The sequence below is a fragment of the Hesperophylax consimilis genome, chromosome 11 (assembly GCF_061612785.1).
Source record: "Hesperophylax consimilis isolate HC1 chromosome 11, BYU_Hcon_1.0, whole genome shotgun sequence".
Taxonomy (NCBI): domain Eukaryota; kingdom Metazoa; phylum Arthropoda; class Insecta; order Trichoptera; family Limnephilidae; genus Hesperophylax; species Hesperophylax consimilis.
This window is the reverse complement of record NC_142846.1, coordinates 1,783,911-1,796,093: the sequence shown is the minus strand read 5'-3', so window position 1 is coordinate 1,796,093 and position 12,183 is coordinate 1,783,911. Positions and strand designations below refer to the sequence as shown.

The window sequence follows — 12,183 nt, the reverse complement described above, 5'->3', positions numbered from 1 at the left end:
TCTGACCAGGCCCATGCAAGTGACATTGAAAGTAGGGATATATGCCTTGAACTTTGAATTAGATGAAATGAAGATATTTTTGATGAAACTGTTGGCAGCTGACCCTGAGAGGAATTCGACGGAGATTCGGAAGCGACCCTCGGCTTTTACACCTCCAGGCTTGATTGAAAGGTTCTTGCTATTTGATAAGAATTTGCCAAATTCAAGAGGGTGGATGGTTTTTCCTTGCTCAGTTTTTTGGGCGAATACTATGAATGGGCCACGGAAATGATGAGAATAAAAGTTTGTTGGAGGAAGTTGAGAAAGTGCTGGTGGGAACTGTGAAGTCGAAGGAGAGTCAATTTTTATTGGGGAAGAAGGAGTAAATTTCCTTTTTTTGGTAGAAGTCAAAATGACAGAATCACTGTCAGAAGTTTCTCCATTTTCCCCGTCTGGGGGGTCTGGAGAGGGATCTGGGGGCTTTGTAGGGGGTCCAGGAGGGAAATCTTCCTCCATTATTCACAACAGTAAACAACTACAATAATAGTATGGAAAATGACAGAAGTAAAAAAAAATTATAAATATCTGGAAATCAGCGGCGAAAAGTGACTCCTGGAAGATCAGGAGGGAGAAGAAACCTCAAGGCACAACACACTACACTTTTTTTTTGCCAGAAAACAAAAAAGAATGGTAAAAAAATAATTTTAGATAGAGCAAAACAAAACAACTGATGACAGTCAAATGTTATTGTTGCCTTCCTTCAATGTCTATATTTGTAATTCTATGTCCACCTTTAAAATGCACCTTTAATGTCAGGTACTCCAGAATTCACTACCTCAAAACTTAACCTGAAACCATTTATAAGTCCCCGAGCAACTCTGGGAATACGTCAGCTACTTCAAAAAAAATCCTCTCTGCTGTAATATTATATTTTATTGAATAATCTGTTGTAGATGATATATGACTTAATGTTGAAATATAATGTTTTTTTTATAGCCTGTAGTAAAAAAGAAATTTTATTTTAATATTTCGTAGTTGTCATGGGCCTTGTGAATCAAATCGTTATAAAAGCACAATCTCAACCATCACCAGCAACAATCGAATCACCTTCCTTTGATCGGACGTTCTTTCATTTTTGCGAAATTCGCCAGTCACTCGAAGATACTCCAGTCAGAACCTTTTCACTGGAAGTGGTGAGTTCTTTTTTGTTTTAATTTTATGTCAATACACAATTTCAGATTTGCTTTACTTAACTTTTAATTATGTTGCCGTGTAGCTGAAATTTAAAAACAAAATCTATTAAATAATTAATATTATTGCCAAAAATGACTATAAAGTCACAAAATTTGAAAACCTTTACATTCCTTTACATTCTAATGTATAATGTCAGTTTGGTTAAACCTTAAATGCAAATCATTTTTTTGGTATGAAACCCCGTGCTGTCTTTATAGTAAGGTTCTTTTTGTTTATTTTAAATTAAATATGTTTATTTTTTCGATATTTTTTCAATTATATATTATGGTTAACAGCTTGCTTGTACACGGAGAGAAATGCATATTTCTGATTTATTTAAATAGGTTGAAACAGGAATGCAGGCCGTTTCCTATTACATTTTTAGTTCATTCCCAATATATCGGAAACATGTTCATGCACCTGCATTTGTCCTGATTACAAACAATTACGAAATCGAGAAAACGAACTCATGTTTTACTGAAGGTTAAGGAACCTATTAATTCATTCGTTGGGCCTGCAAACCCGTTTTTGATTGGATTACGAATTGTCACGTTTAGTCTTGTGACTAAGTAGGAATTTCACTCACCTTTTTACGTGTGATAAATATAACAAAGCGCATGAAGAAGATAAACTCAGAATTCGTCGATCAAGTCGATAATGTTATCAGTTAGAGGGGCTAGGATTTCATCTCCTCTATTAATTAAAGTATAAAATAAGAACCAAGGCTTCTAACATCTTCAATATATTAAGCAAATAAAACCAGTGCGAGAGAAAATTAAAACGCATGTTCTTTGGGCTTAAGGTAGCATTCTCTTCCAATGATAAAAGTTAACGAGGTCCATCCCTCGACGTTTGGGCCCATCTCCAATCGTGTCCGGGATTCAAGCGGCTATCGGTTTCCTATCTTTTCTAATCCAACTTCGTCTATATGGACGTGAAAGTAATAGAGTGGCTCTCTGCACACTATCCGGGGCTTGTTTTCAGGTCCGATTGCACAATAAATAGTGTAGACGCCCGCACGAACCATGGCAGCCATTTTCATCACACAAAAAATGCAGGAGATCAGGGCGTCAATAGGAGAATCGACGAACTCATTTTAAATTCCTCTAATTTCACTAGGTAGAAATAACACACTCCTTTTAAACTGTCTCGATATTCAAGGAAAAAACTCAAAAACCAGACTAACAAATTCACGTCACTTGCCATGCTGCCTCCTTTGCCATGTAGAGAACAAGAACTAAAAAATTATTAACGGGAACTATTATATTTGGTCAAAATAATAGTAAATCCTTATTACAAAGTGATGTATCGAATGATTTGCTTTGATGCAAATCTCAAGCATTATTTTTTTCATAAAAGATCCACGTTGTCATGTTAAAATGCAATGCATCTTTTAAAGCTTTCAATAACGAATAAAATGAACAGCTGAAGGTACTTTTGATGTTATGTTTTTGAATACCGAAAACTTAAAAGGGTATAAGTACCATTGACAAGAAAAGGAGGTAGACGGGAATTTAAAAATACACTCAAAAATTCAAAGAAAACATTATTTTATTTTTGTGTGAAATCAACAAATGAACAAATCTTAATGCAGTTGATAAAAAAATATTTTGAAAAGACATATTAAAGTAAGTAAAAAATCAAATAAAATAATCATTTTAGAGAAAGTCTCATGTGCCGTGCGTAGTTTCCTTTAATAGGGCCCAAGTGCCATGCTCTCTGAAGCAATAAAGGGCTTTAGTGCCACAGTGACAATAAAACAATATACCAACTGCTTTATCCATCTCCAATAGGGATGGGATCATCCCAATGGGATGATGTTTAACATGAATAAAAAAATAAATATTACGAAATGTTAAAAAAAAATTGTATGTATGCTCTTGTTAAGCATTAAATTAGATATAAAAGACATAAAAAATATAGAATGTTGTGAATTTTTTTGTGCTCCTGCGCTTGCAAGTAAGATATAATTTCAATAGACATAAAAATAATAAAATGTTGTACACATTTTTGTGTTCCTGCGCATACAAGCAAGGTATGAAAATCAATTGTCATCAAAATTGCGATCAACAGCGATGACATCAAAAATGATGTCATCGCTGCAGCAAGGACTCGCCGCGGCCTTACCACGGAGCAATTAGGATTTGGTGCTCCCACCACCAATTTTTATATAAACGAGCACCTTACATTGAAAAATAAAATCCTATTTGCCAAAACACGAGCCGCCGGAAAAGCTAACGGCTTTAAATACATTTGGGTGCGGAACGGCAGTATTCTGGCGAAGAGAAACGATCTCTCTCGGGTTTTCACCATTCGCCGTGAGGGAGACCTTCAAAAGATAATCACACATGATCAGCAAAACATGTGACTACAAACATGTTACTGCTGTCTTTGGTATCCGCTTTCTCACAGTATTCTGTATCCTGTAATTTGTTCCTTTCAAAGCTACTTTATATTTTTGTTTAGCGCGCAATATCCCTATAACTTTAAACCAATACCATGTTTCTCACATATTCATTCACATTCTAAAATGTCAACATATTTCACATTCATTGATCTAATAAGTAGTCTATGTTTTTTATGTAATTTCGAAGCCTCATATGCCCTGCATAATGTATCACTCGTGCGATTGTGGAATATGTCAAACGGCACTCCCACTCTGGTGAAATGATCTCATCATCATCTATAACCGTTTATTACCAGAACTGTGGTGGTATTAGGACCAAAACCCAGGAGCTACTAATTAATGTATTATCGAATAACTACGACGTTATAGTTCTAGTTGAAACATGGCTTGTAGCAAATATAAATACTGCTGAATTCATAGATTCGCGTTACACGGTATTCCGACGTGATAGGGACCGTACACTCACTGGTAAAATGGATGGAGGCGGTGTGTTGGTAGCAGTGCGCAAGGAGCTTGCATCTTCCCGGCTCGAAGACTGGGAAAATGGTCAAATCGAACAAATCTTCATTTCTATTCCGGTAAGGTCTTTCAATCTCATCATATGTGCAGTATACATACCTCCTGCCTCACAACCTACGGTCTATGATACGTTCTCCAAAAACCTGGAATCTGTATATTCATCACAACCAAATAATACTTTTTGTGTACTAGGAGATATGAATCTACCAACTCTGACTTGGTCATTTTCCGAAAACAGCAGTCAAGGTCTCGCCTCCTCAAATACGGCTGCATCGAAAACGTTGCTTCAAGCAATATCATTGATGGACTTATTCCAATATAACTGTATACCTAACCATAATGAAAAATACTTAGACCTCGTATTCTACAGTCGTGAAACAAATGTTACACGTAGCATCAACCCTCTCATCTCAGAGGATAGACACCACCCAGCCCTTGAATTTGATTTATCCTTCGTAATTCAACCAAAAATCAAAAACAAAATACAGCGTAGGCGCAATTTCAGGAAAGCTAATTATGCTCAGATTAATGAGGACATTAATTGTATTGATTGGTTATCTGAAATCGCAAATTTATCAGCCGAAAAAGCAGTAGATCGATTCTATTTAAAAATAAACAATGTAATTGATAAGCTTATTCCAGTATTGGCACGACGAAATGACAAATTCCCCATATGGTTTACTCCAGAACTTATTAGGTTATCAAGGAAAAAAGATAAAGTCTGGCTCAAATGGAAGACATATAAAGGTCTTTCTGATTATCGTGAATTTTCCTTCTTACGTGCTACATACAAAAAACTGACTTATGAAACCCGAAGGTTATTTTTTGACAACATCGAAAGTTCATTTCAAAATAACATCAAAAGCTTTTGGTCATACATATCTTCATTAAAATCGTCTGATGGATATCCTGCTGCAATGTCCTTCGAAGGGCGCAAATCTAACGATGCCCAGGAAATTTGTGATATGTTCTCTGAATTCTTTAAGTCAACATTTGAACCTTCCTCTATCAATGACCCAATTATTAACATTGACCAACTTGAGGAAGTTCAGGACTCTGGACTTGCGCACATTCACACAATTAAACTAACGGAAAAAGAAGTGCACTCGAGTTTAAAATCGATGGACATAAACAAGGGTGCGGGTCACGATGGAATACCGGCGTTTTTCCTTAGATCTGCTGCGTCGTCACTGTGTGTGCCGCTTACCATAATATTTAATAAATGCCTGAGTGATGGAGTTTTCCCTGATAGGTGGAAGTTGGCCTATATTATACCGGTCCACAAGGGTGACTCGCGTCAAAGAGTGGAAAACTATAGACCAATATCCATTCTCTCGGCGATCCCTAAACTATTGGAAAGACTTGTCCATAACAATATATATCCCCAGCTTGCTGCCAAAATTACTGAACAACAACACGGGTTTGTAAAAGGCAAATCTACCATGAGTAATTTACTTATTTACTCAAATTTCTTATTTACTAGTATGGATCGAGGCCACCAGGTAGATGCAATATATTGCGATTTCAAAAAAGCTTTTGACAAGGTTGACCACCTTATTCTTATCAAAAAAATTATGTACAACGGAATTAGAGGAAATTTATTACGTTGGTTTATCTCATATTTAACAAAAAGACAACAAGCCGTATCATTACGAGGACACACTTCTACATGGGAACCAGTTACTTCTGGCGTGCCTCAGGGGTCAATCCTGGGTCCGCTGTTGTTTATTCTTTTTATTAACACTGTTACTAAATGTTTCGTGCATTGTTTATATCTTTTGTACGCTGATGACATAAAAATATTTGCCATTGTTCGGAATCTAAACGATTGTCTGCTCATACAAAGCGACTTAGTAAGGTTCGAAACGTTTTGCAATGAAAACAAAATTTACCTAAGCTACAATAAATGTAAACAAATAAGTTTTACTAAAAACCACAACGCTATCAAACACAATTATTGTATTGGTAATTATTTACTCGAGCGCGTTTACTGTATAAGAGATCTAGGCGTTCTTTTTGATTCCAAACTCCACTTCGATGCGCACATTGATAATATTGTGAATAAAGCTTACAGCATGCTAGGATTTGTCATCAGAAACAGCCGTGAATTTCGAAAACCTGAAACATATCTTCTTCTTTACCACACTCTGGTCCGTTCTCAACTTGAATACTGCACCTCCATATGGAATCCACTTTACGATATCTATAAAGAAAATATTGAAAGTATTCAAAAGAAATTTCTGCGTTGCCTCAATTACAGAATGAGCGCACCCAAACGCGGGTACATAAATATGCTCTCGAGTTATAAAGTCTCCACTCTATCTAACCGGCGAACATACCTTGATCTCATGACTCTGTATAAAATCTGTAACAACGTTATTGACTGTCCCGACTTACTGAAATTAATAAACTTCAAAGTACCACCCAGAGTAACAAGGCTTAACGACTTATTCCACATTAGCAGGACGCGTACAAATGCTGGTGTCAGGGATCCAATCAGAAGAATGTGCGAATCACTTAATCAGAACCAAAACCTCAAGGACTCTGACTTATTCTTTGATACACGCACTACTTTTAGTAGAAAAATGAAGACTGTTTTCCTACAAAGTTCATAGTAAAAAACTTAGACATACATACTTGTTTAAATATGTATATATTTTTTAATTTCTGTTTAACATTGTTTATCTATTTATATATATATATATATATCTGTTTAACATTGTTTATCTATTTATATATATATATATATATATTATTTTTTTTTTGTTTTACTCTCTAAATTTTTTCAAAATAATTTGTAAATTCTCATAAGGATATTGCGCATTTCTTTCATATCTCTATTTGTAAAATAATATTCTTATGTATATATTCCCCTATTTATAAGTTAAAATATTTGTAAATGTTTTTAACTGCTGTTTAAGTTAATTCGTGAGAAATAGTTTGGATGCAGGTAAATTCTCTAGTTGATGTTTTGTATATTCTTGTCAATTGATATCTGTATCTGTTTTTTCTCCTAAAAAAAAAAAAAAAAAAAAAAATTTATAAGACATAAAAATAATAAAATGTTGTTGTAAAAATTTTTGTGTTCCTGCGCGTGTAAGTAAGGAATTAAATTGGTTAGGTCTTTTTTCTTTTCTTCCGTTATTCTGCTTCTGCAATTCAGCACTGGTATGGAATAGTTATTTAAATCGGATAATTTTTTGTTTTTTTTCAATAATTTTACGATTTTCCAGGGCTCCAAAGTGTTGTGCGTCTCCTTTATTTTGACAACAAAAGGGTTGTCGCTTACAAATTTCAAGCGATGAGCCTTCGTTAGCTGCATGGTGGTGGTGTTTAAAAATGTTTCGGCGGCCAATTTGAAATCCAAGAAATCATCTGTTTTCATTGAAATGACGTGGAAAGGCTGCTTGTGACGAGTACTTTGCACCATATCTATAAGATCTGCAGGAACCATGGAATTTGTCACTCGTTTCCTTTTTTCAATTAGAGCAAAGTCTCTGTCGCAGCTGAGGAATGAGTGCCCGCTCATTAAAAATTTATTTTTAATTTCCCTTGCCATCTGGAAGCATGTAATATGCCGTGCACTGTCGCTTACTTAATGCAGGAGATTCATAGGTTCCGTGCCTTCTCCTTTTAATTTCCGTCAGTTGAATAAGCCCCATGAGAAAAGAAGATTGCTTTTCATTATTCGACAAGCCATAAAAATCCGTGAACAATGACAGCTTTTGGTCGGCAGCTATTTCTTTGCATTTGTAGCGGCATTTGCAGATACACTTGAAAAAAAAATTACGTAAATGAAAGCAAAACAGATAAAATACCAAAGCATTCCCTTTAACAAAATCTTACGCCAGTGCTATCCATAATTTGGATAGTATTATTATAAATAATGAGTTAATAACACATTTTTTTAATATTCTATGTAAATTTATAGGTATTGACAAAAAATTACAGGTCAGCACATCACTAGCGCTTATAGAGTGATTGGTCACCTAGCATAGAAAACCGTTGGAGATTAAAACAACGTACTAACCTCTTGATTTGGCGGTCGTTTTGCAGGAATCAACTTTCTACTTGATGAAGTATATTCTTGTCCAGAATCCTTCAACTTTTTTCTGGCCACTTGAACAGTTTTTTCACCATTTTGACGCCTTTTTATGCCACCGCCTTGCGCAGAAACCGGCTCGTTGTCACCCATTTTGATACTAACGCGTCTGACTGGCGATGGCACTTGGACCCTTTTAAAGGGGAAATGACGTTTGGTACTTACAACCAACGCCATCTTCCAATTTTTTTTAGAATTATTTACGTTATCTGTTGCACTTGTACCCTTCTGTAGGACATTGGCCTTGGCACATGCTATCCATTTCTTAAATAAAATCGTTATAGGTGTTTTTGGCACTTATAGCCTTTTAAGTTTCCGGTATTCTTTTATAAAATGGACCTTTATAATTGTCAGTGGCAATTTATTAGGGAAGGCCATCAAGGCCTCTGGTATTGCAGAAGTGTGCTGCGGAAATAGTTCCAGTTTTGACAAAGCTCTTCAAAATGTCCCTGAAGTGCGGCACTGTGCCCTCTGGTTGGAAAAAAGCGGTCATTCACCCTATTCCCGAGAAAGGTGACCGCTCCAACCCGACCAACTACCGCCCAATAGCGATCACATCAGTTCTGTCTAAAGTGATGGAACGTGTGATCAACGACAAACTGCTCACATACCTCGAGAAGAACAAAATTATCAACGACCGTCAATACGGATTCCGGCGGAACCGCTCGTGCGGTGATCTTCTCGCGTATGTGACGCATGTTTGGGGGCGGTGCCTGGAACGTCACGGTGAGACCCAAACGGTCGCACTGGACATATCCAAGGCCTTTGACCGGGTCTGGCACCGAGGACTTGTCAACAAATTGCCTTCTTACGGGCTTCCCGCATACCTGTGTACGTGGATTGCTGACTTTTTAAGGGATAGGTCGATTAAGGCGGTTGCTGACGGTTTCACCTCTTCCTCGCACTCCATAAATGCTGGCGTCCCACAGGGATCGGTTCTGTCTCCGACTTTGTTTTTGTTGCACATCAATGACCTTTTGACATGTGCACCGATTCATTGCTACGCGGATGACAGTACAGTTCATGATAGCTTTTTATTTGACAAGCCCCCAAAGGGCACACAAACTCCAACGGCTCGGAGGGCTTTGAAGCAGAGAATGGACGGTTATCTCTAGAGTATATCCTCCTGGGGTAAAAATAATCTCGTCGAATTTAATGTTTCTGGTGTCGCGAAGCTGCGACTCCACTATATATTTTAGAGGTGGTGTGATATGCCACACGCCCAAAGGACCAGTCCCAAACTACTCCGAATGATAGGTATGGGACGATATATGCATCCGACAAACCCGATGGACAGTGCAATAATCAAAGGTATAAATCTGGGCTTCTGGAGCACAAGATAAGCCCAGATTGGAATGCAGGAAAGATGGACTCACCCGTTGATGACTATCACACGTCTCCAGGAGTATTAGTTGATTTCACTTCACAAATTATATGTATATTCGCCCTGTCTGATATTAATTATCACTCCGAACTCTGATAAGCAACTGACACCACTTGTCAGATTTTACATGTGTTGCAACAATATTTTTAATATGGTGACATTTTGGGATGGGTAAGAGGGTAGGTAGGACATTTGCAGGATTTGGTATTGACATTACACTTGTCCTTTAAGCCTGTGGATGCATACCTAACAATCCCATATATATTGCGCGAACATTCTCCCGGCGTTGAAAGTACCTTCCGAAATTTTAAGTACTTTCAAATAAAGTAAAAAATTAAATGTAAAACGAAGTAAGATGAAATATAAATATTCTAATCAATACGCTATTAATATTACAAAGTTAAAACGAGAATTTATAAAATAATGAAATAAAGAAATAATACTTATTGTGTAGGCAAAGGAGACAATTTTACGACTGGTCGTTTAAAGTTCCCGGAAGGGGTCCTTACGCGTGCGACACGAACCACTCCGTCTTTACCAGGGAACACCTCCTCAACAACGCCCACCGGCCAATAAAGTGGAGGCGCATCCTCTTGATGCACCAATACTATGGTACCTACTAGAATGTTATTCGCGGGACTATTCCATTTTTTTCTCATCTGCAGAGAGTGAAGATACTCTATATGCCACTTCTTCCAATAAGATTGAACGAGGTGGTCCAAAAGCTCTTTCCTTTTCAGTAGACTAATGCGTTCATTAGTCAAATCATAAGCAGGTAGATGCTGAATCGGGGTAGACATCAGAAAATGAGCCGGAGTAAGAGCTTCTGGATAATGAGAACTGCTTAATAAACATAATGGCCGTGAATTAAGTACAGCCTCTATTTGTGTCAGAACTGTGAGAAGCTCTTCATAACATAAAAGTTGAGTACCCACAACCCTATACAGATGCGATTTAATGCATTTAATATTTGACTCCCATAATCCTCCAAAGTGAGGAGCGCGGGGTGGAATCGTCTTCCATTCAATTCTCCGAATGTTAAATTCATTGCGAAGAACTTCTTTAGTTGAATTTGCCTCTAAAAAATTATACAAGTCATCCAGACAATTCTTTGCGCCTATGAAATTTGTCGCATTGTCACTGTACATACACGAAACCGGTCCGCGTCTGGATAGAAAACGCTTAAATGCGTTTAAAAAATTGTCCGTGCTTAGATCTGATACCACTTCCATATGTATAGCCTTCGTTGTTAAACAAATAAATAGACATATATATGCCTTTTGACTTTTTACCCCACGACGCCTAGAAAGGGTTATATTTATTGGTCCGGCAAAATCTACACCCGTATGTGTAAATGCCTTTGCTTCCTGAACTCTAGCTGTAGGTAAATCTGCCATTAGCGGTATAATATTAGAAGGTGCAGTTTTAAAACAGAAATTACAAGCATGTACTCTTTTGCGTATTAGATTTCTCCCCGATAAGATCCAATAACGCTGTCTAATTATTGACATAAGGAGATGTGCACCAGTATGACAATTCACACGATGGTGAAAGTCTATAATTATATCGACAATATGATCCTGTCTTGGCAAAAGTACTGGATGTTTGTTTTCAAAAGGTATATTCGCGTTTGTTAATCTACCACCTATACGTAACAAGCCATTATGATCTAAGAACGGGTTTAGTTTTCGGATTGAAGGTAAGCATAATTTATCCCTCTGTATTAATTGTATATCGGCACTAAAATACCTATTCTGTAAAGCTTTTAATACATTCATTTCAGCAATGTTTAATTCCGTGGAATTTATAACTGTTGAGCGTGATAACTTTCGCATAAATCGTAAAATATATACCACAATTCTCAGCAGTTTTGGCCATGAGGAAATTTTTAAAGCGAGATTATATATCGGAGAATTTTCCTCTATTGACGTTATCGTAAATGTATGCGATTTTTTCAATTCCAAAGTATTCTCCTCCTCTCGTGAGGGGGAAAATCTTTCGACAGGCCACTCGGATACTGGGTTCGCAGCCCAGGGCGGACCGTGCCACCAAAGAGAATGATCGACTAGCTGTGCAGGCAGTAGTCCTCGTGATAAACAATCACTAGGATTGGTAACGCCATCTATGTGATAAAAATGTTTCGCGGGTAAATTTTCCTGAATTTCACTAACTCGATTAGCTACAAAAGTTTGCCACCGGTGCGGGGACGAGTGAATCCAAGAAAGTGCTATTTTTGAATCTGAAAAAGCAAATATATCGTTTATCGAAACGCGATTTCTATAAGTATCTATAATAGATCTAACGAGTCTAGATAAAATAAGCGCAGCGCATAATTCCAATCGAGCGAGCGACACTGTTTTCAGAGGGGCCACCTTGGATTTAGAACATATCAAATTCATTGTAGTGTTGCCACCCTTATCCGTGACATGAAGATATATTACACAACCGTACGCTTTCAAACTCGCATCTGCGAAGGCGATAATATTTATCGTGCAGTCCTCCTTTACTCCCAAATATCGAGGTAAATTTAAATTAGAAAGCATCGGTAATTCTTCCTTG

At 37.2% G+C, this 12,183-nt stretch overlaps 1 protein-coding gene across 1 annotated transcript in view; it reads left to right on the top strand.

Annotated features, from left to right (window-relative positions):
* Positions 1–4,092: 4,092 nt before the first annotated feature.
* Positions 4,093–12,183, top strand: part of LOC149419624 (cathepsin L1-like) — a 138,482-nt gene continuing 130,391 nt past the window's right edge. The window contains exon 1 of the mRNA XM_089637509.1: positions 4,093–4,165. Coding sequence (XP_089493635.1) covers positions 4,093–4,165 — 73 coding nt within the window. The remainder of the gene's footprint in view (positions 4,166–12,183) is intronic.